The following is a 23983-nucleotide window of genomic DNA, read 5'->3' as shown; positions in this document are numbered from 1 at the left end:
ATTGTATGGAGGATACTGTCAACAAACCAAATGAGTTCATACCATCTGCAATGCGTCCAATCATTGGAGCCTGCGGATTATCCACACCGGAGGACTTTTGCTACTTGGTTTCTTGAACAGAAACGGTTCGCAAATGCTGACTTCCAGCGGGATCGCTATTCACGCGACCTCCCGTTCAACGTCCTCTACCGCATGACGAAGGCATTTCTCCCATGTGGTCTAGTGGCTAGGATACCTGGCTTTCACCCAGGAGGCCCGGGTTCGATTCCCGGCATGGGAACTTTAATTGGTCCTTGAGGTTGAGACGATTGTCTGTGAATGTCTGTGAATCGATTCACAGACATTCTCTCAGATATGCCAGACAAGCTGTACTTGCTACTCGGGAGTCTAAAACGCTGATGGAACTGATACTCGGGTGACACTTAAGTCAAGTCGACCCAATTTCTGGACGGCCTGTGACAGCCAAATCCTCTGCTTGTACCTTCACGATGGTGGGACTGTTAGTAATCCTGGGTATAACCTCCATGCACAAGTACATGGTGGGTGACCACCCAGGTGTGAACCAACGTAAGCAGGGGTCGAGGTGTGGTGCCCACACCACATGGAGGAAAGGCGCACCTCTATGTTACCAGGCGGTACTAGGTGGTAGATGACTCTCATCAACCGGTGAAATACCACCACTTTGCTTATTGGAGGCTTGAAGTGGTGGAACCCATGTTTAGTCTCTAGAGCTAAGTTCCGGTCAACCCTTCCCTATCTCTTCCATCATGCAGTATGATTAATGACTTTTGAGGTTATGATGAACGTTGTGGCGAAATCCAATATTCCTTACATTTCGAGGGCACAGCTCTAAAACGGTGTTCGCAGGCCGGCCGCTAGTTAGTACACCTGACCAAACCTATTGGTAACTCTCTAGGAGGCTTTCGGATCAGCTAGTGTATAATCTTGCTACCTCTACTCTGCCAGATAGTGACTGGAGGGAGTCCGAATAGTGTATATGTGGGGAGCATTGTCGAGGTCACGTTATGTCAAGGATCTGGGTATATTCTTACCACGTGTACGCCATATACAAAAATTTCATTACTTCATACAGCATGTCCCACCCACTTTTTCTTACTATTGAATACACCATGAATTGTCAAACTAATAGAGTAAGTTTATCTGCGAAAAGATCTAAACCTCCCACGCTCCATTCATTTCACAAATATACGTGGTCTCAATTCTAATCTTAACGATGTCCATTTCCACTTGCAGTCTGCCAAACCCCATGTACTTTTTTTGACAGAATCTCAGTTATCGGTTGATTCAACTACTGCTCATCTCAGATGTCCAAATTATTTGCTGTATGATTCCTTTTGCCTCAAAGGAGGTGGTACTTGTGCATATGTCCTTTCTGATATTCCCTGTCAGAGACTTGGCAATTTGGAATCTCCTCTCTTTGATCTTCTCTGGCTTAAAATCTCTCTGCCTCATTGTGTAAAATTCATCTGTTGTCTCTACCGTTCTCCCAACTCCACTAATCACTTGGAGTTCTTTGACTTCCTCTCTTTGCAATTTGACTTTCTCCAGTCCAACTTTCCTAACAGTGAGGCAATTTTCATTGGTGATTTTAATGTTCACAACTCCAACTGGCTTCTGTTTTCTAGTCACACCGACCCAGCAGGTCGAGATGCTGAGGCTTTTGCAATTACTAATGACCTAGCACAGATTGTTCATTTACCTACAAGAATACCAGACAATCCTAATCATACAGCCAATACGCTTGATCTTTTTCTCACAAACAACCCTTCTAAGTACACGGTCGATGTGAGAGGTCCTTTAGGCACTTCAGATCACAACTTGGTGATTGTCTCTTCTCCAATGGAACCTTTATCTCATGGCTATTCCCAACCTCGTGTTGTTTGGCATTACAAGAATGCAAAATGGGATGACCTGCGAGACTTCTTTTCTTCTTTTCCTTGGTCGGATTACTGTTTCAAAACTTCTGATGTCAACGTTTGTTCAGATCGTGTCAGTGAAATTATTCTTGCAGGAATGGAATCCTTTATCCCACACTCCACTTTAAAATCTCGACCTTTATCTAAACCTTGGTTTTCCAATAAATGTGCTAAGGCTGTTCAAGAGAAGAATGTTGCATATCATAATTGGCTTGTTTCTAATTCTTCAGTTTCATATTCTGCCTACACCAAAGCTCGCAACAATTGTAAAGCAGTTATTAATCAGTCCAAACTAGAGTTTGAACAGGCTAAGAGTAGAAAACTTGCTTCTTGCCCTAATGGTAGCCGTTCATTCTGGTCTCTTGCTAAAGCTATTGGCCACAACTTTTGCCCATCTATGCTCCCATCTCTGTCCAAACCAGATGGTTCTGTTGTCACTTCAGCCAAGGATAAAGCTGATCTGCTAGCATCCCATTTTTCTTCCAGCTCATGCATTAATGATCTTGGTAAAACACCTCCCACCATTCCCAACACGCTCCATTCAATGCCTCCTGTGGTCTTCCTTCAAAAGGATATTAGAAGGATTTTGATGAATCTTGATGCTAAGAAAGCTCCAGGTCCTGATGGTATTTCTCCACTTGTTCTCAAAACCTGTGCTCCTGAACTTACTCCTATTCTTTGCCGTCTTTTTTCACTTTCTTATTCCAAATGTGTTTTTCCTTCTGCTTGGAAATTTGCTCATATCCAGCCAGTTCCTAAAAAGGGTGACAAATCCCTCCCATCCAATTATCATCCCATTGCAATTACTTCTACTCTTTCTAAAGTAATGGAGAAATCAATTAACCGCCAACTCTTAAACTACCTAGAAACCTTCCGTCTGATCAACGATCACCAGTATGGATTCCATCAGTGTCGATCCACTGATGATATTCACTGATGATCCACTGCTCTTGACATCTCAAAGGCTTTCGATCGTGTTTGGCATAAAGGTCTTCTAAACAAGCTTCCATCTTATGGTTTGCCAACTGTTTTTAGTAATTGGTTATCCAGTTTTCTCTCTGATCGCTCACTGAGGGTGATAGTAGATGGCTCTCTGTCTTCTAACTTCTCCACTAATGCCAGTATCCCCCGAGGTTCAGTTCTTTCCCCCACTCTTTTCCTCTTGTATATTAATGACCTGCTTCCATTGACTGGAAATCCTATCCATAGTTTTGCCGATGATAGCACATTGCATTCCACTTTCCATTTTGAGAAACCTTGTCCTGCTCAATCAGCTTCAACTTTTCGAAAATCTGCTACCAATTCCTTAAATGCTAATCTTCAGGTAATTCTCCACTGGGGCAAAGACAACTTAGTTGATTTCAACCCTTCTAAAACTCAGTCTTGTCTTATATCTCACAAAAAGGATTCTTCTGCTCCTATGCTTATCTTTAGTGACACTTTGATTTCTAGGCAAAATGATATCTCTCTTTTGGGGATTACCCTGACTTCTAATCTCTCTTGGCACAAGCACATTACAAATATTGCTTCCTCTGCATCTAAAAACTTGGTTTTCTCTTTCGCTCTCGGCATTACTTTTCTTCCAAACAGCTTCTCATTCTGTATAAATCGCAAATCCGCCCTGCCATGGAATATTGTTCCCACATTTGGGGTGGTGCCCCCAAAACCTCTCTCAGGCTTCTTGATTCCATTCAGAAGAGGGCAGTTAGGTTAATTAATGATTCATCTCTAACAGAGTCTCTTCACTCGCTTTCTCATAGACGTACTGTTTTTGCTGCATGCCTCTTCTACAGATACTTCCACGGGCACTGTTCTGAATTGGCTTCTATAATTCCCGTTCTCTCTTTCAAAAGTCCGAACACATGCCGCCACCAGCCACCATCCATTTACTGTCCAACTTCAAACTCACAGAACCAACTTTTCATCTTCCTCATTATTCATTCAACTGCCAATTTCTGGAACAACCTTCCTTCATACGTATTTCCTGAAAATTATAATCTACAGAAGTTCAAGTCCAATGTCAACAAATATCTTATTTCGTCTTCTCAACCTCCAACCTAAGCACGGTACCAAGTACTATAGGTTCTAATACCTCTCGTGTTTGGGGTTCACATAAAAAAAAAAAAAAAAAAAAAATTTCGGACCCTGCAATGCTATGTGATTCCGATTCGTCTTTGTGCCCTACACCTCCTGCAAGTTTGTCGCACTTGTAGTGAATCACCTGTATACACCAATGCTAGAAGCAAAGTAAATAAATTTGATGAATTTGATGCACAATGTGCACAGAAAGGATAGGAGGGGAGCATAAAATCTTACACTTGCACCCAATTGACATGGTGGCCAGTGCAATGCTGAGTGAGTTTGGTGTGACATAAGCACTGGGAAAACAAAAATGACAGGGGAGTGTATTATAGGCCTAATGTCTGTGATGAGTACAATGAACAACTATGCAGAGAAACAAGAGTGGGCCATGAAATCAGAATGTCTTTTAATGGGGAATTTTGACTTTTCAGATATTGAATGGAATGTGAGTGAACAGCCCACACTAGTGTGTGGGCTGTTCACTCACACTAGTCAGATTTCAGTAGATTTATTGGATGACATTTTTTCACAGTAGTATGTTAGAAAGGCAACAAGAGAGCAATTAGCCTTAATTTAATTATCAGCAGTGATTCTTCATGCATTAAAAAAACTGTAGATAAAAGAACCACTAGGTGGCAGTGACCACAGTGTATTGATAGGGGATTTACTTAAAGAGGTAACTACAAGGTAGCTTGACTGGCCAGCTCCTCATTCATCCATTTCTGCATCCTCCTGCAATATTTTCTTAATGGTATGTATACGTCATGACTTCTGTGATTTTTGCTTTTAAAGTATTTCATAATTCAAGTGTATTCACTCTTACTCTGCTCAATTAATAGATGCCATATAGCGCCTTAAACTGTCAAAGTCTCTTCTTCTGAAATTGAAATCCATGCTTTGCCTTTACCTTGAACTACCGCAACATTTTTCTTCATCTTCCAACTGACAACTGCATGATCACTACCTACCAATGGTTCTTATATTTTAAGCTCTTTAGTAAAGAAGAGGTCAAGAATATTCTCTTTCTAGTATTTTCTCTAATATGCTGGTACAAATAATAATAATCTAGTTTATCGTCTAGTTTTTTTCTCCAAGGTGAGTTTCCTTCCCACTTATTTCAATCTATCTGGGGTGGATTGAAGTTATTCATAATAAGGCATTTGCATGTAAAGACTGATAATATTCTTCTCGTTTCTGGTTTGTAGATTACACCCACCCACTCTCATTATACCTTTGCTTCCATCTAACTCACACCACACAGATTCTGTTCTGGCAGGGGTTACTTCAGACACCAAACAGCTCTTTTCATGCTCAGGCTTCTTTTGATAAGAATGATGATACCCCCACTCCTATTTTACTTGTCTTTCATAAAACATTATGCATACCATAGTGGAACTCATCATTCCAGTTTTTGGGTGACACCACATTTCTAATAGCCCTATTGTGTTAGCATTAGTTGTCCTTAGGGCCATTTTATTGACAACACTCCTGACATTACCGTAGACACAGTTAAGACTAAGTACTCTTGTATAATTTACTACCCTAACACCCCCCCCAAGTTATTTTTCCCTATCTTTCTTATCCCGCTCATTTAAAAGGTTGCTACCCTCAGACCATCTTGCCAACATCAGAAAACAGGCCTTGTGCGTCGGGTTGCATTGTATCATCAAAGTTTCTTGCGACGACCGACTAACCGTTTAAAATAAATTTATTAAAATAAAAATGATATATACATAAGATAAAACAGAAATAAAATAAGATAAAAGTGTTAAAATACAATAAGATAAAACAATTAAAATATATATATAATAAAAGCGTTAAACTACATAGTAGCTTTCGAAGCGAAGTGCTTCTTCATCAGCTAGTCTGTGAATGGTGTTCTTCAGTATATATTGATGGTTACAATAGCACAAGTCAGTTGGGCATGATCATGGATCACGAGTCTGGTGTCGGTAAAGCAGAATTACGTACACATGATGATTGCCAGCACCAACATCGACTGTTGTGGCAACAAACAAAAATTATTGAGATGAGTGCTCCCGAATTCTTCCCATTCAGAATTTGTTGTTGGTAATATCATTAGTTGGTCCCACTCTGAAGATTTAAAAACTGTCTGACACCGCTGTAGTCTTTTTTTTACGAAGGCAAAAACCCCTCTTGTGTCAGTTGGAAGATGAAGAAGAATGTTGCAGTAGTTCAAGGTAAAGGCAAAGCACAGATTTCAATTTCAGAAGAAGAGACTTTGACAGTTTAAGGTGCTATGTGGCATCTATTAATCAGGCAGAGTAAGGGTGAATACACTTGAATTATGAAATACTTTAAAGGCAAAAATCACAGAAGTCATGGACGTATACATACTATTAAGAAAATATTGCAGGAGGATGCAGAAATGGATGAATGAGAGCTGGCCAGTCAAGCAGAGCAGAAAAAAACACATGGAACAGTTACTGAGTGATAAATAGTACTCAAGCCTACAGCAGCTACAAGCTGATTTGATACTGTTTCACATAAAAGACTGCTGTACAAATTGGAGCACTATGGCATTAAGGGCAAGTTACTGCTATGGATAAAGGGATGGTTAAGTGGGAAAAGATAGAGTGATTATCGATGGGTACTGCTCTTTGTGGACTAATGTTATTAGTGGAGTCCCACAGGGTTTGGTGCTGGGCCATTGTTTTATGTATTTTTTAATAACATTGATGAAGTTATATCCAGCTTAATATCTAAGTCTGGAAGCAGGTGGTTAACAGCAATGAAGTTATATTGCTGCAACAAGATCTAGAAAAATTAGGCAGATGGGTAGCAGTAATCCCAGAGTAACATACCAACTTTGTGGTACTACACTTGAGGTAGTGAAAAAGAACCAGTGGTAATTGAACAGTCAGATATGAAGTTCTCTGAGCAGTGAGGACAGGTTTCAAGGACAACACATGGAGTTTTGTCAATGATAGGAATTTTGCTAGCAGGTATAAGGAGGTGATTAAATCACCTCCTTAATAAATTCAGAGAATGAAGAATTAGACAAACTGAGGGAAAATATAGAATTTGTGGATAACAGCTTAAGTTCTGTAAATTGCAACGTATGGAGACTAGGCATCTCCAAGGTGATCAAATTGAGGTGTATAGGATATGGGTGGTTGACAGGTCAGGAGGCCTCATTTTAGGCTGGATGTAGAGCTGCAGGAAGAAGTACAGAGAAGGGCAACAAGATTGGTGAGGAGAACAAAGGAATGTCTTACCAAGAAAGCACTATTTCAGTTTTGCAAATTGCAGCATCTGGAGACTAGGAACCTATGAGGTGATCTGATTGGGGTGTTTATGGCTTTGAATGGTTGAGAAAACTCAGTTCAGATGGGATTCTTCCTCTTGCTCACACTATGCAAGAGGAAAAATTCCATCAGATGGTTTCAGAACAAATGTACGAAAATTTGCCTTCAGCCAATGGATGGTTGATTGCCTGAACAAGCTTTCCTCCATTGTTGTTCCATCTGGAGGACTTGAAACCAGCAAGGTGATCTGAATGATTTGTTTAAGGTTTTGAATGGCTTGAGAAAAAAACTCAATGCTGATGAGATTCTTTCTCTTGCTCAGACTATGCACATGAGGGCCCATAAATTTAAATTGAAGAATGATGGCTGCAGAATAGATGTCTGGAAGTTTTGTCTTCAGTCAGTGGGTGGTTGGCTGTTGGAACAAGCTTCCAACAGCCAACCACCTTGTGGAAGTGGATAGTTTAAATACATTCGAGGAAGAATTAAGAATTAGACAAAATAAGGGATAATATAGGATTGGTGGATAACATAAGGCTTCAGTTCTGTAAATTGTAACATCTGGAACTAGGCACCTCTGAGGTGATCAAATTAAGGTGTGTTAGCATTAATAGAGACATATGATGCAAGAAAGCAAACTTATATAGCATCACCCAAAGAAAAAAAAATAAATAAGTAAAAAGATATATATTTCATATGTATAAGGCCTTGAATGGTTTGAACAAGCCCAATGCTCATGGGATTCTTCCTCTTAATATAAATTCAAAAATTCAAACTGGACATAAATTCAAATTGAGGAAAGACAATGATAGAAAAGATGTGCAGCAATTCGCCTTTAGCCAGCAGGTTGTTGATTTTTTTTTTTTTTTTTTTTTTTTGTTAGTGCATCAGCTTCTGTGGCCATAATGCACCTCCCAAAGTTTTTGCATTTTACACTGATCCAAGCCCGAGGCGGGATTCGAACCCGCGACCTTTGGGTTGCCAGGCAGGCACTTTACCCACCTGGCTAGCCTGGTTGGCTCAGGTGGTTGACTGCTGGAACAAACTTCCACCTGCCATTCTGGAAGTTAATAGCTTAAATAAATTCAAGAAAGAACTGGACAAACTTTTGGAATGAATGGCTGGGTGAAATGGGAAGATTTTTTTTTTTTTTTTTTTGCTGATGCTGTATATGCTATTAATGCTAATGCTACTGGAGGGAATGGATAGGCGAGGGTTTTTTTTTTTTTTTTTTTTGTAGTGGCAAATTTTTGTAGTGGCAAAGTAGTGGCAAATGATGCAAGAAATCTCGCTTTCTTGCATCATTTGCCACTACTAAGACTGATACAATATTTTACCATATGAAAATAATTAAATGAAAACATTAAACTTTTTAATAGGATAATAAAATTAAATTTTAAGAAATAGCAATAATATCTAACTAATATGATCAAGCTTGTATTGTAGAAATGAAAATTTTATCAATCACATGAATGAAGTCAATTCAGAGTTCTATCTCCAAGTCAATTCCAGCATATGGATTAGTAACGTTCATAGATGGCATGAACATTTTGAAAGACACATTTGTGACAAGAATCAGCAGACCAAAGACTGTGTGCAGTGAAGGAAATGCTAAGATTTGGGCAAAATTATTCAAAAAAGACAGGACAATAACAACATATACAATGATGCTATTTCACTGCTCAAAGAAAAGTATGTTAACCATTTAAGACACATTAGCTTATAGAAAAATATGCTGCAAATTGGTACCAAGATTGTTAACAAGAGATGTGAAATTTTCCAGGCAGAAGATCTGCCAAGACCTGTTGAAGGAGTGCAACACCTTTCAAGATTTTTTTTAATGGACTGACAACAAGTGATGAATTCTGGTTCTTCCATTATGACCGTTATTCTAAATGCATTATTCTAACTGGGTGTATCCATTCCAGTCTATGGAATGGACACACCCATCACATCCAGAGTACAAATTATTATGGCCATATTTTGCAACAGGGAAGGAGCAATTTTGGTTAAGTTTTTTAGACCAAAGCCAGATTACAATTAAGAAAAGATATTGCCAAACATTATCAGATTTATAAAGAAGGTGCAAACAAAAAAGAAAGGCTCTAACAGAATATTAACTTGCATTATGCCATGATAATGACGCACTGTCCATATGACTTAGATTAAAATTGCAAATCTAGGGCAGAGAATTTCCCTTCCTGCAAGTAGCAGCCTTAGCTCTGTCAGATATTTTCCAATTTGGGCATATGAAGAGATATCTTTGTGGATATCACTTGTAGAATGATGAGGAGCTTAAAAAGATAATGATGCGTTGGTTGCAAACAGTAGGGTGCAACCTTTTTACCACAGTCATATGTGAGCTGGAAAAAACAATAGTAAATTGTGTTGATAAACAATGTATATGTGCTCCCAGTGTTAGTTTAATAAATGATATAAATTTCAACTTATCTGTCTTTATACTTTTATAGTCAAAGAGGTATTACTTATGTACCAACCCTTTTATAACTAAATCTAAAGACACTGGGCAGTTCATAATTAGTTTATAGTTAGTAGCAGTAGTTTTAGAAAAGCACAAATATTAGAATAGAAGAACAGCACAAAATTACAACAGTTATCAGTACAGCAGGCCCCCATTATAACGCGGTTTGCTTTACGCTGATTTGCTATAATGCTGTTCTTATATTATAACCTGTATCTGACTATAATGTTGTCACAGATCACTATAACACTCTTTTACAGATTGCATTTTTGGCATATTTAACGAAATCATTTCATTTGATGGAGTCGATAGCTTGAAAATGAATAGCAAAACAGCATTAAAACGTTTCCCACGCCGACTTGAGAAATTTTCCCACGTTCAGTGAAATTTTCTCACACGCTAATTTAATTGCAGTACAGTCACTTGTTGCATAGTTCCCAGATCAACATTTTAAAAAATGATCAAGTATATTGCTTTAAATATTTGCGTTATATGCATTTATCCGAAGTCTAGTCATCACTCAGTACAGTATTAGACATCGTGCGTAACGGACAGTTTACTTGAGCATTGTATCATAATTAATGCAACCAACGCAGTTACATTTTAGAAGAGTTAATAATGGCCAATAAGAATGAAAAAGCGACGTCTGAGTGCAGTACGAAGACTATAAATGTAAGAAAAAGACGGAATTTGAAAATTAAATTAGATGTTTTGAAGCGAATCGATTCCCGTCAACGACAAGTAGATGTGTGCCATAATTTAGGACTTGCAAGTTTAACTGTAAGAACAATTATAAAAAAAATAAAGAATTAATTTTAGCAGCAGGAAACATAGCCGTTCCACTGCAATAAACTAGGGCTAGGCCAGCTATTAGGATTGAAATGGAAAAGACTTTAACCAATTTTATTGAAGATAATGTCCAATGCAGAATTCAGTTAAGTTAAATATTATAAGAGAGAGAGAGAGAGAGAGAGAGAGAGAGAGAGAGAGAGATTAGCCAATATTAAATTGAGGAAAGACAGATGTAAGATAGATGTGCGGAAATTTGCCTTTAGCCAGCGGGTAGTTGGTTGGTGGAACAGACTTCCATCCCTTGTTGTGGAAGTTGATAGCCTAAATAAATTTAAGGCTCAGCTGGACAGGTATTTTGAACGAACGGAGGGGTGAAGTGGAAGGGTTTTTTTTTTTTTTTTTTGGCTGATGCTGCATAAGCTTGCTTTCTTGCATCATATGCCTCTACTAATGCTAATATGATGATCTGAAGAAAACTCACCTAAAAAAAAAAAAAAAAAAAATGTGGAACCATTTAAAACTGGTAAGGGCTGGTTGAATAGATTTATAATCTAGGGAGAAGCCGCAAGTGCAGATCAAGGAGCCGAAACTTTCAAAATAGAACTTATTAAAATTATTGAAGAGGGGTATTGTGTGTTATACTTTTCAACAAGTTTATAACATAGATGAAGCAGGACTTTTGTGGAAACGAATGCCTAAAAGAAGTTTCATATTGAAAGAAGCAAAAAACATGCCAGGTTTCAAAGCGGCAAAGGATCGGGTGACTTCTGTTGGGTGGTAGCGCTGCAGGGGATTTAAAATTAATACCCCTTTTAGTTTATTTAGAAGAGGGCTAAAGTTCAACCCAAAATCGACACATTTTTCATGATTAAATTCATAAATTAAATCAAATCAATTAAAATCAATTTAGATCAATTAAATTCATGATTTTAATTGGAATTTTAAGTTTAATTTTGATACGTAAATAGTTACCACATAATTATATATGTATGTAATGCAGAATATTTTATATGTACAAATATTTGAATATTAGATATTTTGACCGACATTTGTGTATCTTTTCACTACCGTTTATTATTGATTAGGAAATATCCTATGGCACCGACCACAACTTACAAATACCCAATTAATTTGGTGTAAGGAGCACGTCAAATTGACCCCCCGAGCAGTGGAAGTCAGTTATTTTCTCGGATGAGAAGAAATTCAACCTGCATGGCTCTGATGGGAGACAAACGATTCCCCATAGATGTGGTGAAGAATACCATCCAGACTATATGGTGGTGTCTACAGTGAAATTCCCTACCAGCCAAATGATATGGGGGTGCATTTCGTATTGCAGAATAGGTGAGCTGCAGTTTATAAAAGGTTCAATAAATGCCAATGGATACTTGGCTATATTGGAAAGCAAATTGCTATCAACCATTAGAGACCGTTTCAACCTGCCAGGTAACTGCATCTTTCAGGACAACTCTGCTCCTTGTCATCGGGCAAAAGTGTAAGTAAAGTAGACACTTTTGTAGTTACTTTAGCTTCATTTCTGCATTAGAGGTTCGACAGTAATGTGTTTACATTTGTTACAGGTGAAAAAATGGTTGGAAGAACGGTCCATTACAACTCTTAGCTGGCCAGAAAACAGCCCGGACCTGAATCCTATAGAGAACTGTTGGCATCGTGTGTAATCTGCAGTTGCCAGAAAACAGCCCGGACCTGAATCCTATAGAGAACTATTGGCATCATGTGTAATCTGCAGTTGCCAGAAAGAAACCAAAGACCCTTCACAAACTTCAAGAAGGCATAATTCGTGTTTGGAACCATGAACTATCAGTTGATTATCTTCAGAAATTGATCTTGTCAATGTCTCAACATGTGCTGCTGTCATCAGGGCCAGAGGCGGTTCAACTAAATATTAATTTACACCTGGTGAACTTTTCATTTTGTTTTCCATTTAAAATTATTAACTGAAGAAAATTGAGGGCTTCTTATAAAAATTTCAGCCATAATTGTCGTGTTTACCAAAACTGTTGTATAAAGGTTGCAAATGCTCATTTCAGAATATTTTGAGAGAACCTGTCAAATATTAATTAGCTTTGCCTCAACTATTAATAAATATTTTTATTAATAGTTTTTTATATTTCTATTTTTGATGCTAGTCATTAATGTAACATACCATCATAAAAAAAGGGTTAGAAATGTGAAATTGCTAGGTGATGCACTTTCTTTGAACACCAGTGTATATCTGAAGATATGCTAGATTTAATATTCACTTTCAATTCTAGAACCATAGAGTCTGGGGATGATTTTTCTTTCAGACAAAAATGTTTTGATCGCATTGAATAATGCCACGGTCCATTGAAGGATGTTTTCTCATGACAGACACTTAAACTCAGAATGATAAAGTAAATGTGCAGTCCGAGCCAATATCTGAGCACATCTGGCAAAAAAAATCCTGCAGTTTAACAACCTTGCATTTATAAAATTCACAACCTGAATAACCTCTTTCATCACAATATTCAACTTCTCTGCAAGATTCTCCATATGGAGGAGGCAATGAAAACTATTCACCTGTGGATTAACTTCCTTCGCTCTGGCCTTGGCATGTTCCAAACAATTGCTAGTTTGCTACAAAATGCACAAACTGAAACAATGAATCCTGGTCAGACCCTCTTTATTGAAAAAAAATTTTTTTTTTATCTTCCACTAAATCATCAATGGCTGAGAGAAATTCAATTCATCTTCCATAATTGCTAGCTTAGATAGTGTACACATGAGATGCTATGAACTGTGCATCAATCACATCAATTGTTTCATTCACTTGCTGTTAATATCATTCAACGTCATAAATATGCATATAAATGGTTTCATTCAAGTGAGGTATCTGTTTGATTTTTGTGGCAAAATCATCCCCATAAGTCATGCATACCATGTCTATAATTGCCAATTTCATCACCTTCTCTTTATGGTCTGACAAACAACACAATCAGAAGCCAGGGCACCCAACATATTACTCTAACGGCTGGAGTATTAAGTCATTGTCCTTTAATTTGTTGTTCTTTCCTTTCAACCCATAAGTTAAGAAATCCTGATGTAGGTAAAACAAGCCACGATCTTTACATTGGTGAACACATCAAAAAATGGTCTGTTGCATATTTGAGATGTGGAATACAGTAATACCCCGAAGTTACGCGATAGGTGGGTCCGACGAAAATCGCGTAAGTCGAATTCGCGTAAGTCGGGGTACAACTTTGCATATAAATACATATAAATTTTGCTTAATTGGGACCAAGGACTAACAAAAACACTAGTTTAGAAGAAAAATATTAATAAAATTGCAGTTCTTTATACATATTAATACAAAATATGTATTAAAAAAAAAACAAATGACTTACGTAAAAAAGTTATTTCGATGTCGATGGCTTCATAAAATCTAACAAATTCGTCTGACGACACAGCGCGTTCCTTTTTTTCACGCAGAATTTCTTCGTAGCAAACTAATAATTTTTTTATTCCTTGCTTTGTAGCTATAACGCGTTCTTCGTTGGAGTCTATGTTTTCTAAAATTTTTAAGCCCTTTACAATTGAGATCTTTTCAATTTTCAACCTGTCAAGTTTGCAATTGTCATGTGCTTTTCGCCGTTGCTTCATTTAGGCCTGTAGCACGTGCAATATCACATGGTCTTTCATTTCGCTCAAAGCGTTTCACAATTTCATATTTTTTCTCTATCGACAGAGGCGGACTGGCCATAAGCCTTACCGGGGAAACCCCGGTGGGCCGGTGTGATTTTGGCCATAAACCATAGTATGAGGCCACTATAAATTTTCCCGGGTAAGAATTTTTGATCCAGTCCGCCTCTGTTTATCGATAATTGCTTTTCTTTTTCTCTCTGAATCTGCAGTGTCTTCACCAGGACGCTTCCTTTTCACACCTTTTAATTTTACTAATTTTTAGGGAATAAAGCACAATTACAAAACGAGGAGCACGCTTGATACGCATAAACAAAGCTGCGCGCATGTAGCAACTGAATAAACAACACCATAAAGGCAGAGATACACTATTAACACCTCACATTTCTAGGGGTTACTACCATAAAACAATAAAAATCCAGTTGCGTTTCTGCTAGTGAAATCTGTTATAAACTGGTAGTAAACTCGATCTAATTGCATTTGCGATTATACCGATAGCTGGAATTGTGTTGGTTTTTACGTTATTATGGTGAAATGCGTTTCCCCTTCACTGATATAAAAAACATAAAAGCAGCAGAGTTGAATTTTGTTCATCTTTCGCTCTCAATCTCCACCGTCGCACCGGATATCGATAACATATGAAAAACGACCTTGAAGATAGTGGGTGGCAGCGTTGCCAAACGAAAAAATCAAGAACCGCGTAACTCCGAGTTCGCGTAAGTCGGGGTAGCGTAAGTCGGGGTATTACTGTATTTCAAGGTGTGTATTACATGTGAAGGTTGCTATTTCAAAAAGGAAACTGTTTCTAACTCTCCAGTTACAAACCATGGCTTCTTTTACCTATATCAGAGACTCTTAACTTATGGGTTATGTCTCACAACATGCATAAATATATCTGCTTAATCTTTTGTGGTAATTAAGCAGTTACATATGGGGTGATTCATAAGGATCAATACTTTCAGGATCAACTGGAACCTAAAAACAATTTAAAAAGATCATATAAACATGTTTGATTCTTAATGGTTACTGAGTTATGGTTTAGAAAACAGCTAAGAAGTTTGATATTAAAAAATAATAAAAAGTAAGTATGAATAAGCAAACATGTACCTAGCATGAATAAGTACTTTACTAGAAGGGGATGTATGTGCATTATCCTGAAAGTGTAACACGTCATGAAACACACTGTACACTGAATGAAGTAGTAGTAGTGGCATGTGATGCAAGAAAGCAAGTGTATGAGCTTATGAAGCATCAACCAAAATAAAAAAAAAATTAGAAAACAATCCCCTCTAAATGTTTGTCCAGTTCCTCCTTAAATTTAATTAACCTATCAACTTCCACAACGACAGATGGAAGTTTGTTCCAGCAATTACCCACTCGCTGGCTAAAGGCAAATTTCCGCACATCTATCCTACATCTGTCCTTCCTCCATTTCAATTTATGCCCCCTTAGGTTCGTAATCTGAACAAGTGGAAGAATCCTATCAGAATTTAGCATGCTCAATCCATTCAAGTCGAAGGGAGTCACATAAATATTGCCAGACTGCCATTGGTGCAGATTATGCATCACTGTAGAACATTTTATTACAATTAAGATACATACAAATAAACAGGATGTGCATGTTATAACTGTTTTGCCATCCATGGGTCAGTCTAAACACATGAATGTCTAATGTACTTTATTTATTTATTTTTCGTGAAAAAAATAAAAAGTACCTACAGTACTTAGTGCAATGAGGTTAAGAATCCAGAAGATACTTATTGACATAACACCTGCATTTGTACAGATTGTAATTTTTGGAAAAAAACATGTAACAGAAGATTTCAAAAAATACATGCAGAGGAAGGAACAAACTTTTCTTGTTCTGTCCATTCTGTTGTTCCAGAGAACAGCAGAAGGAATAGATGAGGAAAAGTGGGTGTTCCGTGAATTTATAATTGGACAATGTATGGATGGTTACTGATTGTTGCACAGCACACATTTGGACTACTTTAGAAAAGAACAGTGAAAGTACAGATGAAAATTTCAGAACACTGCCTAGGTACCTAGAGAAAAGATGCAGCAGAAATTGAATGAAATAGAGAGACTGTATGAAACAAGTCATCAATGCCCTCTTTTGCACAGAGTCTAGGAGCTTGAAAAAGTTTTTTGGGGGAACCACAGATATATGGGATTGACTGATGACTGGCTTTGGATGATCATGAAGATTCATAGCTCTTTGATGATGTTAATTGAAAAAAAAAAAACTTTTCAAGTCATTTTATGTTGTTACTCTTGCATTATTCATTTTGTTATTGTTCTTAAAAGTAATTTTTATGCTAGAGTGAATTAGACAGACTGTGTGCACTTTAATCCTGTAAGGTTATCTCAAAACCCACTTTTGTATTCCAAACATCCAAAATAAATAAATATTAATTACTGTACATTATCATTCTACTGAATGAGTACCACAATAATTATGTTTTTAAAGTTTACCAATAAATATTTTAAATACCTACATTTGGCATATTTTGGGGGGCACCGATCTAGACACTGCTCAAATAGATCTCTTGCTCTTTCCAATTTTGAGCCTCCCTAAAGAGAAAGCAAATGTAAAAAAAAAATTATAAAAGGTATCCTGATCTATAATTTCAAAGGAAAAAAAAATAGTACTCCAATTATTTTAGTTGCCTTTTTATGCTGTAGCCACATCAATTTTTTTATATAAATTTTTATAATTAAAAACATTTCAAGTGTTTATAAAGTGAATTCTGAAAACAGGTAATTTTACATTGACATTTTCAATATGTCTTTCAATTCCCCCCCCCAAGAACTAGTTGAAAAAAATTATCGTAAAGGCAAATTTTTATATAAAATGTTATTTACCACAGTGCACTTTATATACACAAAAAAGCATATTTTAGAACATAGTATTTTATTATTATTAGTAGCAGCAATGACAACAACAAAAATCCTGCCAACATCTGTCCAGCCCTGCTCTCTCTCTCTCTCTCTGAAAGAAATTTTTTTGCACATTTGTTATTGTTCTTAAAAGTAATTTTTATGCTAGAGTGAATTAGACAGACTGTGTGCACTTTAATCCCGTAAGGTAATTATCTCAAAACACACTTTTGTATTCCAAATATCCAAAATAAATAAATATAACCATACTTTTTCAATTTAAATTTATGTCCTGCTGTGTCACCTGAGAAATAGTGAGGATACCAACAGCATATTTAGTTTACTAAATTTATTCAAAGCCTCAAACACTTCAGTCTAGTCTCCTTGCACATATGCCTAGATTCTAGAACATTCCAACAGACCAAAATACTTTTTAAATGATGCTTCCAGACTGTGCGCATTGGGAGGGACCATTCGAGAAATCGCGACGAGTTTTTCAAAATACTACAAGGTATTGTCCAAAGAATATTTTCGTCGGTACAAAGGCAAATGGAGAAACTTTCAACAGAACATGGCTCGTATATTCTCAAACAACTGGTCACCTATACTACTTTGTATGTAAATTATTCTTTCGGAATAAGAGTTCATTAGCAGGGCATGGATTTTACGATTGGCGGAATCCTAATGTCATTAGACACCATGAAAATTCAGAGCAGCATAGAAATGTCTTATTGACATTTTTATCTCGACAACGAAAAGCAGGCAGAAATATGATTACAAAAGTCCTTTCTAATCATATTGAAAATGAAAAAAGCTACTGGAAAGAAGTTTTACGTAGAGTAATAGCTGTTATTTGTACATTATCGGAAAAAGGTCTAACTTTTTGTGGCACCAGTGAAACGTTTGGATCACCTAATAATAGCAACTATCTCGGATTGTTAGAGTTAGTTGCTAGTTTTGATCCGTTTCTCAAACATCACATCGAGAAGTATAATAATTGTGGGTCGGGAAACACATCTTATTTATCCAAAAGCATTGGTGATGAAATCATCCATCTTATGGTTCAAAAAGTTTGACAATCAATTTTGGAAGATATGAAACTAGCACGATACGTTAGTCTGTCAGTTGATTCAACACCAGATTTATCGCATGTCGATCAACTGACAGTTATTATTCGAACTGTGTCACCTGATTTTTGACGTTTTTAGAATTACAAGGACACAGTGGGGAAATGTTGGCAAATACAACTTTAGAATATTTAGAAAAGTGTGGAATTGATTTTAACAATTGTAGAGGGCAGTCTTATGACAATGCGGCCAACATGTCTACACGTTACAAGGCTATACAGGCGAAACTATGCGAAATAAACGAATATGCGAATTATATTCCCTGCTCAGCTCATTCATTGAATTTGGTTGGACGTGCTGCGGTTGATTCATACTTGGAAGCGGTGACCTTTTTTTCTCTACACTTCAAGAAATTTACAAATTTTATTCAGCATCCACACATCGCTGGGCACTTCTAAAGAAATCTATAAGTTGCAAGGCGTTAAAGCTCAAATGACTTTTCGACACAAGCTGGAATTGTCATTCTGAAGCTGTTTCAGCTATTGATCAAAACTTCGAGGATATTGCTGATACATTACGTAGTATTTCTGAAAATGAAGATGAGAAAGGAGAAACGCAACATGAAGCTGCATCTATAGCTAATAAAATGGAGATTTTGGAATTTCTTTTTATGTTGAAGCTCTGGAAATACATTTCAGATGAATTCCATAAAGTATCTAAAACTCTTCAAGATCCAATGACGTCCATCACTACATGTTCAAAACTGTACTCCACACTTACAACCTTTGTACAAGATACTCGAAATCAGTTTGATTGTATCGAACATAAAGCAACAGAAGTCTTACCAAATGTTGATTATAAATCTGCAACATCTAGAAGAAAGCGATGGAAGAAACAAGTCAATGATGGCAACGCACCTGATGTTATTGAAAATATAACCCCAAAAGAAAACTTTTGAATAACATCTTTCATTCCAATAATAGATTCGTTATTAGTAAACTTGAAAACACATTCTGTAGATTACAAAAGTATTTCTGACACGTTTTCATTTTTGACTGACTTGAAAACAAAAGAATCTGTTGTGAGAAATAACATAAATCAGCTGCTTAAGAAATATCCAAAAGATCTAAATACTGATTTTACTGTTGAAATTTAAATTTTTTTTTTACGTATGTGAAAGACACATACCCTAATACCAAGTTCAATCATGAAGAGCTGTACCATCTTATATGCCAGGACAACATTTTTTTAGCATTTCCGAACACTGAAACGATTTTACGTTTGTATTAAAGTTTGATGATATCGAACTGCACTGGAGAACGATTGTTCAGTAAACTGAAAAGAATAAAAAACTATATGTGCACGACTATGTCTCAGGAAAAATTAGTTGACTTAAGTATTCTGAGTATAGAACACGATAAGCTGCAAACTCTTTGCTTCAACAATATAATCGACCAATTTTACACCATCAAAAGTAGAAAAAAAATGTTATAATGATTTTGATGTTTTTTATGTGAATGAATGTATTTAAATTGGAAATATAATATATATTTTTAACTTTGTAAGTAATTTTTTTCTTTGTCGCATATGTATTTATATTTATTATATATAATGAGATAATAATAAGTGTATTATTTAGATTTTTTTAAAATTAAACTTTTGGGGGGGGAGCCCAAAAAATTGTGCTTAGGGGCCCCGCAATACCTAAATCCGGCCCTGATTATTAACTACCTCCAGCCTTCTGCCACTCAATCATTCCTTTATCATATGTGTAACTTGCCATTAATGCCACACTTTTTCAATTTGTACAGCAGTCTTCCATGTGGAACAGTATCAAATTCTTTACACAAATCTTTACTTTGAATTATTAGCCAAAGACTTCTCATAATCTCCCTATCTTGCCTGATCCCCATAGTGATATGATTGCATATTATTATATGACATCAGAATTCTTTTTTTGCATCCATCCAGTAAACTATCACTGTGTCATAGCAGCTAATCACATTGGTCAAGCAAGGCCTCCCTTTAACAAATCTATGATTACTGTATTAGTAGAGGCATGAGATGCAAGAAAGCAAGCATATGAGCTTATGTAAAACGGGCCAAAAAAAAAAAAAAAAAAATCCTGTGTACCATGTACGCACGAAAGATGTTTTATGTGCCAACATCTTTGACAAGACCTACTAAATTTCGAACAGCTAGAACTGAAATCATGAACAATGCAATTTATGCTCACGCCCACTACTTACTCTACCAAATCAATGTTAGTGATAAATATGATACACAACCTGCTGCTTACTCTACCGAATCAATGTTTGGAAGAGGTTAGGCCAAAAACCTAATTACCCATTTGATTATAGCCATTTGTTGAATAGTATGATTGCAACAATACAAGTATTTGTATTGTTACAATCATACTAACACGTTGGATCATGTTACTCTGTCATGCTTTGTCACAAATTACACATGCATCACTACGAGATCACCAAAACATATCAGTATCCATGGATAATATGCTATCAAAACTATGAGTACAATGAATACAAGTGCAAGATGGGCAAGGCTGCAGATTCCATTTCGCAATGAGAAAACAGAGACACTGTCAGAGATGAACTATGTCAAGATCTACGATGACAATGAAGAGCTCATACTAAATCATAAATTGTATGAATCGGACTTGGACATTTGCAAAACGATTTGTCAAGACAATGACGTTGACCCTGATGAAGCATGCAGTAATGACCTGCATAGCCTTTTAACGCAACTGTGAATTGAAGACCCCTTTCGAAACTTTTACAATCATCCAAACAGTGAGATGAATGAGGATCTAAAGCTCGCCACAATCAACTGACTCTGCGCAACTGCAAAGAAACATGAAAACTTGATGCCCAATGAGGACTTCTGCAGCTTAATGAGAATGACCAATGATAAGCAAAAGATTCTATTCATGCTTTGGAGTCTTATCTCCCAACGAACCGATTCAAATATTCTTGACCAGCCCAGAAAATATTCTTGACCGGTTGGAGAAAAATGTTTATGATTAGTCTCTTGATGGAAATATACAACTGCTTCAGTAATACAGACAGGTACTGTAACGTCTACATTATATACGCTTCTACTGATAAGGCTGAAGCACATGTAATGTAATGATCTTGGATGTGCTTGAAGCTGCTGGCAAAAGGCAAACTTTCATACATCTATTCTACACATGTCTTTCCTCAGTTTTGAATCTATGCCCCTTCAGGTTTGTAATCTGAGCAAGAGGACCCATCAGCATTGAGCCTGCTCAATCCATTCAAAGCCTTATACACCTCAATCACATTGCTTCATAGGTGCCTAGTCTCCATAAACTGCAATTTGCAGAACTTAAGCCTTACGTCATAAGAGCACCCCTTTGTTCCCTTCACCAGGCTTGTTACTCTTCTCTGTATTCGTTCTACGTAACTCTACATCCTTCCTAAAATGAGGCTTCCAGACTTGTACACAGTATTCAGGTCACATCGCTTTTATACAATGGGATAATCACCTCCTTATAGCTGCTCGCAAAATTCCTGTATATCATTGACAAGATCCCATGACCTATTACTCTGGCTGCCTGTCTGCACTGCTCAGAAAACTTCATATCTGACTGCACAGTTACCCCCCCCCAGGCTCTTTCATTCTTCAATACCCTGAGTGTAACACCATATGGTACATTTCTCTGTGGTTACTTCTACCCACATGCTTTACTTTGAATTTGTCAACATTAAATTTAGTTGCCACTTCTCAGCCAATCTACCCAACTTTTCCAGATCCTGTTGCAGCAGCATACTATCATTATTGTTATTAACAACCCTGCCAACCTTTGCAACATCTGCAAACTTTGACATTAAGCTTGATATACCTTCATCAATATCATTGATAAATATACAAAACAACAATGGGCCCACCACCGAACCCTGAGGGACACCATTTATAACATTATTCCACATAGAGCAGTACCCATTGATCACCACTCTATCTTTTCCCACTCCACCATCCTTTTATCCATTGTAGCAACTTGCACTTAATACCATACTGCTCCAATTTGCACAGTAGTCTTCCATGTGCAACAGTATCAAAAGCTTTCCTGAAATCCAAGTATATGATATCAAAATTATTTTTTTGCATCCAGTTCCTTTGTGACTACATCATAGTGTCCAATCAAATTGGACAGACAAGACTTCCCCTTGACAAACCCATGTTGTGTCTGAATTATTACTGCTGTCTTACCTAGATGATCCTGCAATGCTTCTTTAACTAGTGACTCCATTATTTTCCCTGGAACAGCAGTCAAACCAACAGGTCTGTAATTACTCATGTCACCCTTTGGAGATACATTTACACATCTCCAGTCGGTGGGGACTTCCACCGAGTCCAAGGATGCTCTCATAATTTTGGCTAACGGTTTGCTAACTTCCTTTGCTGCCTCCTTTAATATAACTGGATAGATCCCATCCTCCCCCAGGTGCCTTTCTTATGTTTAACTCCAATAATTCTCCTCCACTTTGCCCTTAGTTTTTACAAAATCATTTTACTCCCTGTTAGAGTTTGATAAATATCTGGCCCTCTCCTCCCAGAATACCACCTCATATGTGAATATAGACAAAAAATACTCATTTAGTTTGGCAGCTATCTGAGAATGATCATCAACCGTCAAACCATTGATATCAAGTGGACAAATACGATTCATCCCCTTCCTTTTAGAGTTTATACAGGCTGTCTCAAAAATATTGGTACAAACGTTTAGGGGTGGTAGGTAACATCTAAAGAATGTGAATCGCATAGGAACCCATAACTGGAAACGTCACGGGAAAGTAGTAGCTGAGGCACAAGAAGCAGAAATGACACAAGACAGTAATTAGTGGCAAACATTTATTTGACATAATATTAACAATGGAGTACGAGATGGATGCATTTCATGATGTTACAACAGATGCTCGAAGGTTCCACCATGAGACGTGATGCATGCGTGACACCGATGCAGCATGGATTGGCGGACACGGTCGAACACATCTGGAGTTTATTTGACAGTAGCAGCGCCGACGAGTCTCGCCACGAGATCCATTTCCGTCTCCACAGGCGATTCATACATGATAGATTTGAGGGACCCCACGGAAAGAAATCAAGGCTCAATAAATCAGGTAAGCGTGGGGGCCAGGCAACGGGTCCACCACGGCCAATCCATAGACGCCCAAAACGGCTGTTCAAACGGTCACGAACACACCTTCCATAATGGGCAGGCGCCCCGTCATGTTGAAACCAAATGTTGCGTCTTGCATTTGCTGGAACATCGTCGAGTAACCCTGGTAGAACTTGTTCAAGAAAGATCCGATATTTAGCGGAGTTCATGCGGGATGGTAATAGGTATGGGCCGACTAAGCAGTCATCGACCATACCTGCCCACACATTTATTGCGAAGCGATGTGCCGCATGGGGGGGGGGGGGGGGGCACACACCGTGTGGGTTGTCGTGAGGCGACACATGAGCATTGTGCTGATTGAATAAGTCTCATCTGTGAACAAAACATAGGCTGGAAAATTCAAGTCTTGAACACTTTCTTAGAGAAACCACTGTGCAAAAGCCACACGTGCAGGATGATTTTGGGGGAACAGTAACTGAACCCTTTGGAGATGAAAGGGGTGTAAGGAATCGTCGTGCCAGACACACTGTACACTGCAACGAGACGTTCCTAAGGCATAGGCAACGGCACGTGTGCTGGTAGTAGGATTATTCTGGACGGCATTCAACACACTTTCTTCCGTGGTGGGAGTT

At 37.5% G+C, this 23983-nt stretch overlaps 1 protein-coding gene and 1 non-coding gene across 3 annotated transcripts in view; one reads left to right on the top strand and one right to left on the bottom strand.

The window, feature by feature from the left end:
* fand (Pre-mRNA-splicing factor SYF1 fand) overlaps positions 1-23983 on the bottom strand; it is a 385689-nt gene that overhangs the window by 81429 nt on the left and 280277 nt on the right. For both annotated transcript variants that reach the window (XM_090368673.1, XM_090368674.1), the window contains one exon: positions 16742-16817. In XM_090368673.1, the coding sequence (XP_090224799.1) occupies positions 16742-16817 (76 nt within the window). The remainder of the gene's footprint in view (positions 1-16741; positions 16818-23983) is intronic.
* On the top strand, positions 209-280 carry TRNAE-UUC (transfer RNA glutamic acid (anticodon UUC)). Its single transcript has one exon. It is a non-coding gene; the product is annotated as a tRNA-Glu (tRNA).

This window comes from Mastigoproctus giganteus, chromosome 2 (assembly GCF_048544385.1).
Source record: "Mastigoproctus giganteus isolate SK-2022 chromosome 2, ASM4854438v1, whole genome shotgun sequence".
Taxonomy (NCBI): Eukaryota; Metazoa; Arthropoda; class Arachnida; order Uropygi; family Thelyphonidae; genus Mastigoproctus; species Mastigoproctus giganteus.
Note: the sequence above shows the minus strand (reverse complement) of the source record. Positions and strands in the feature narration are given on the sequence as shown.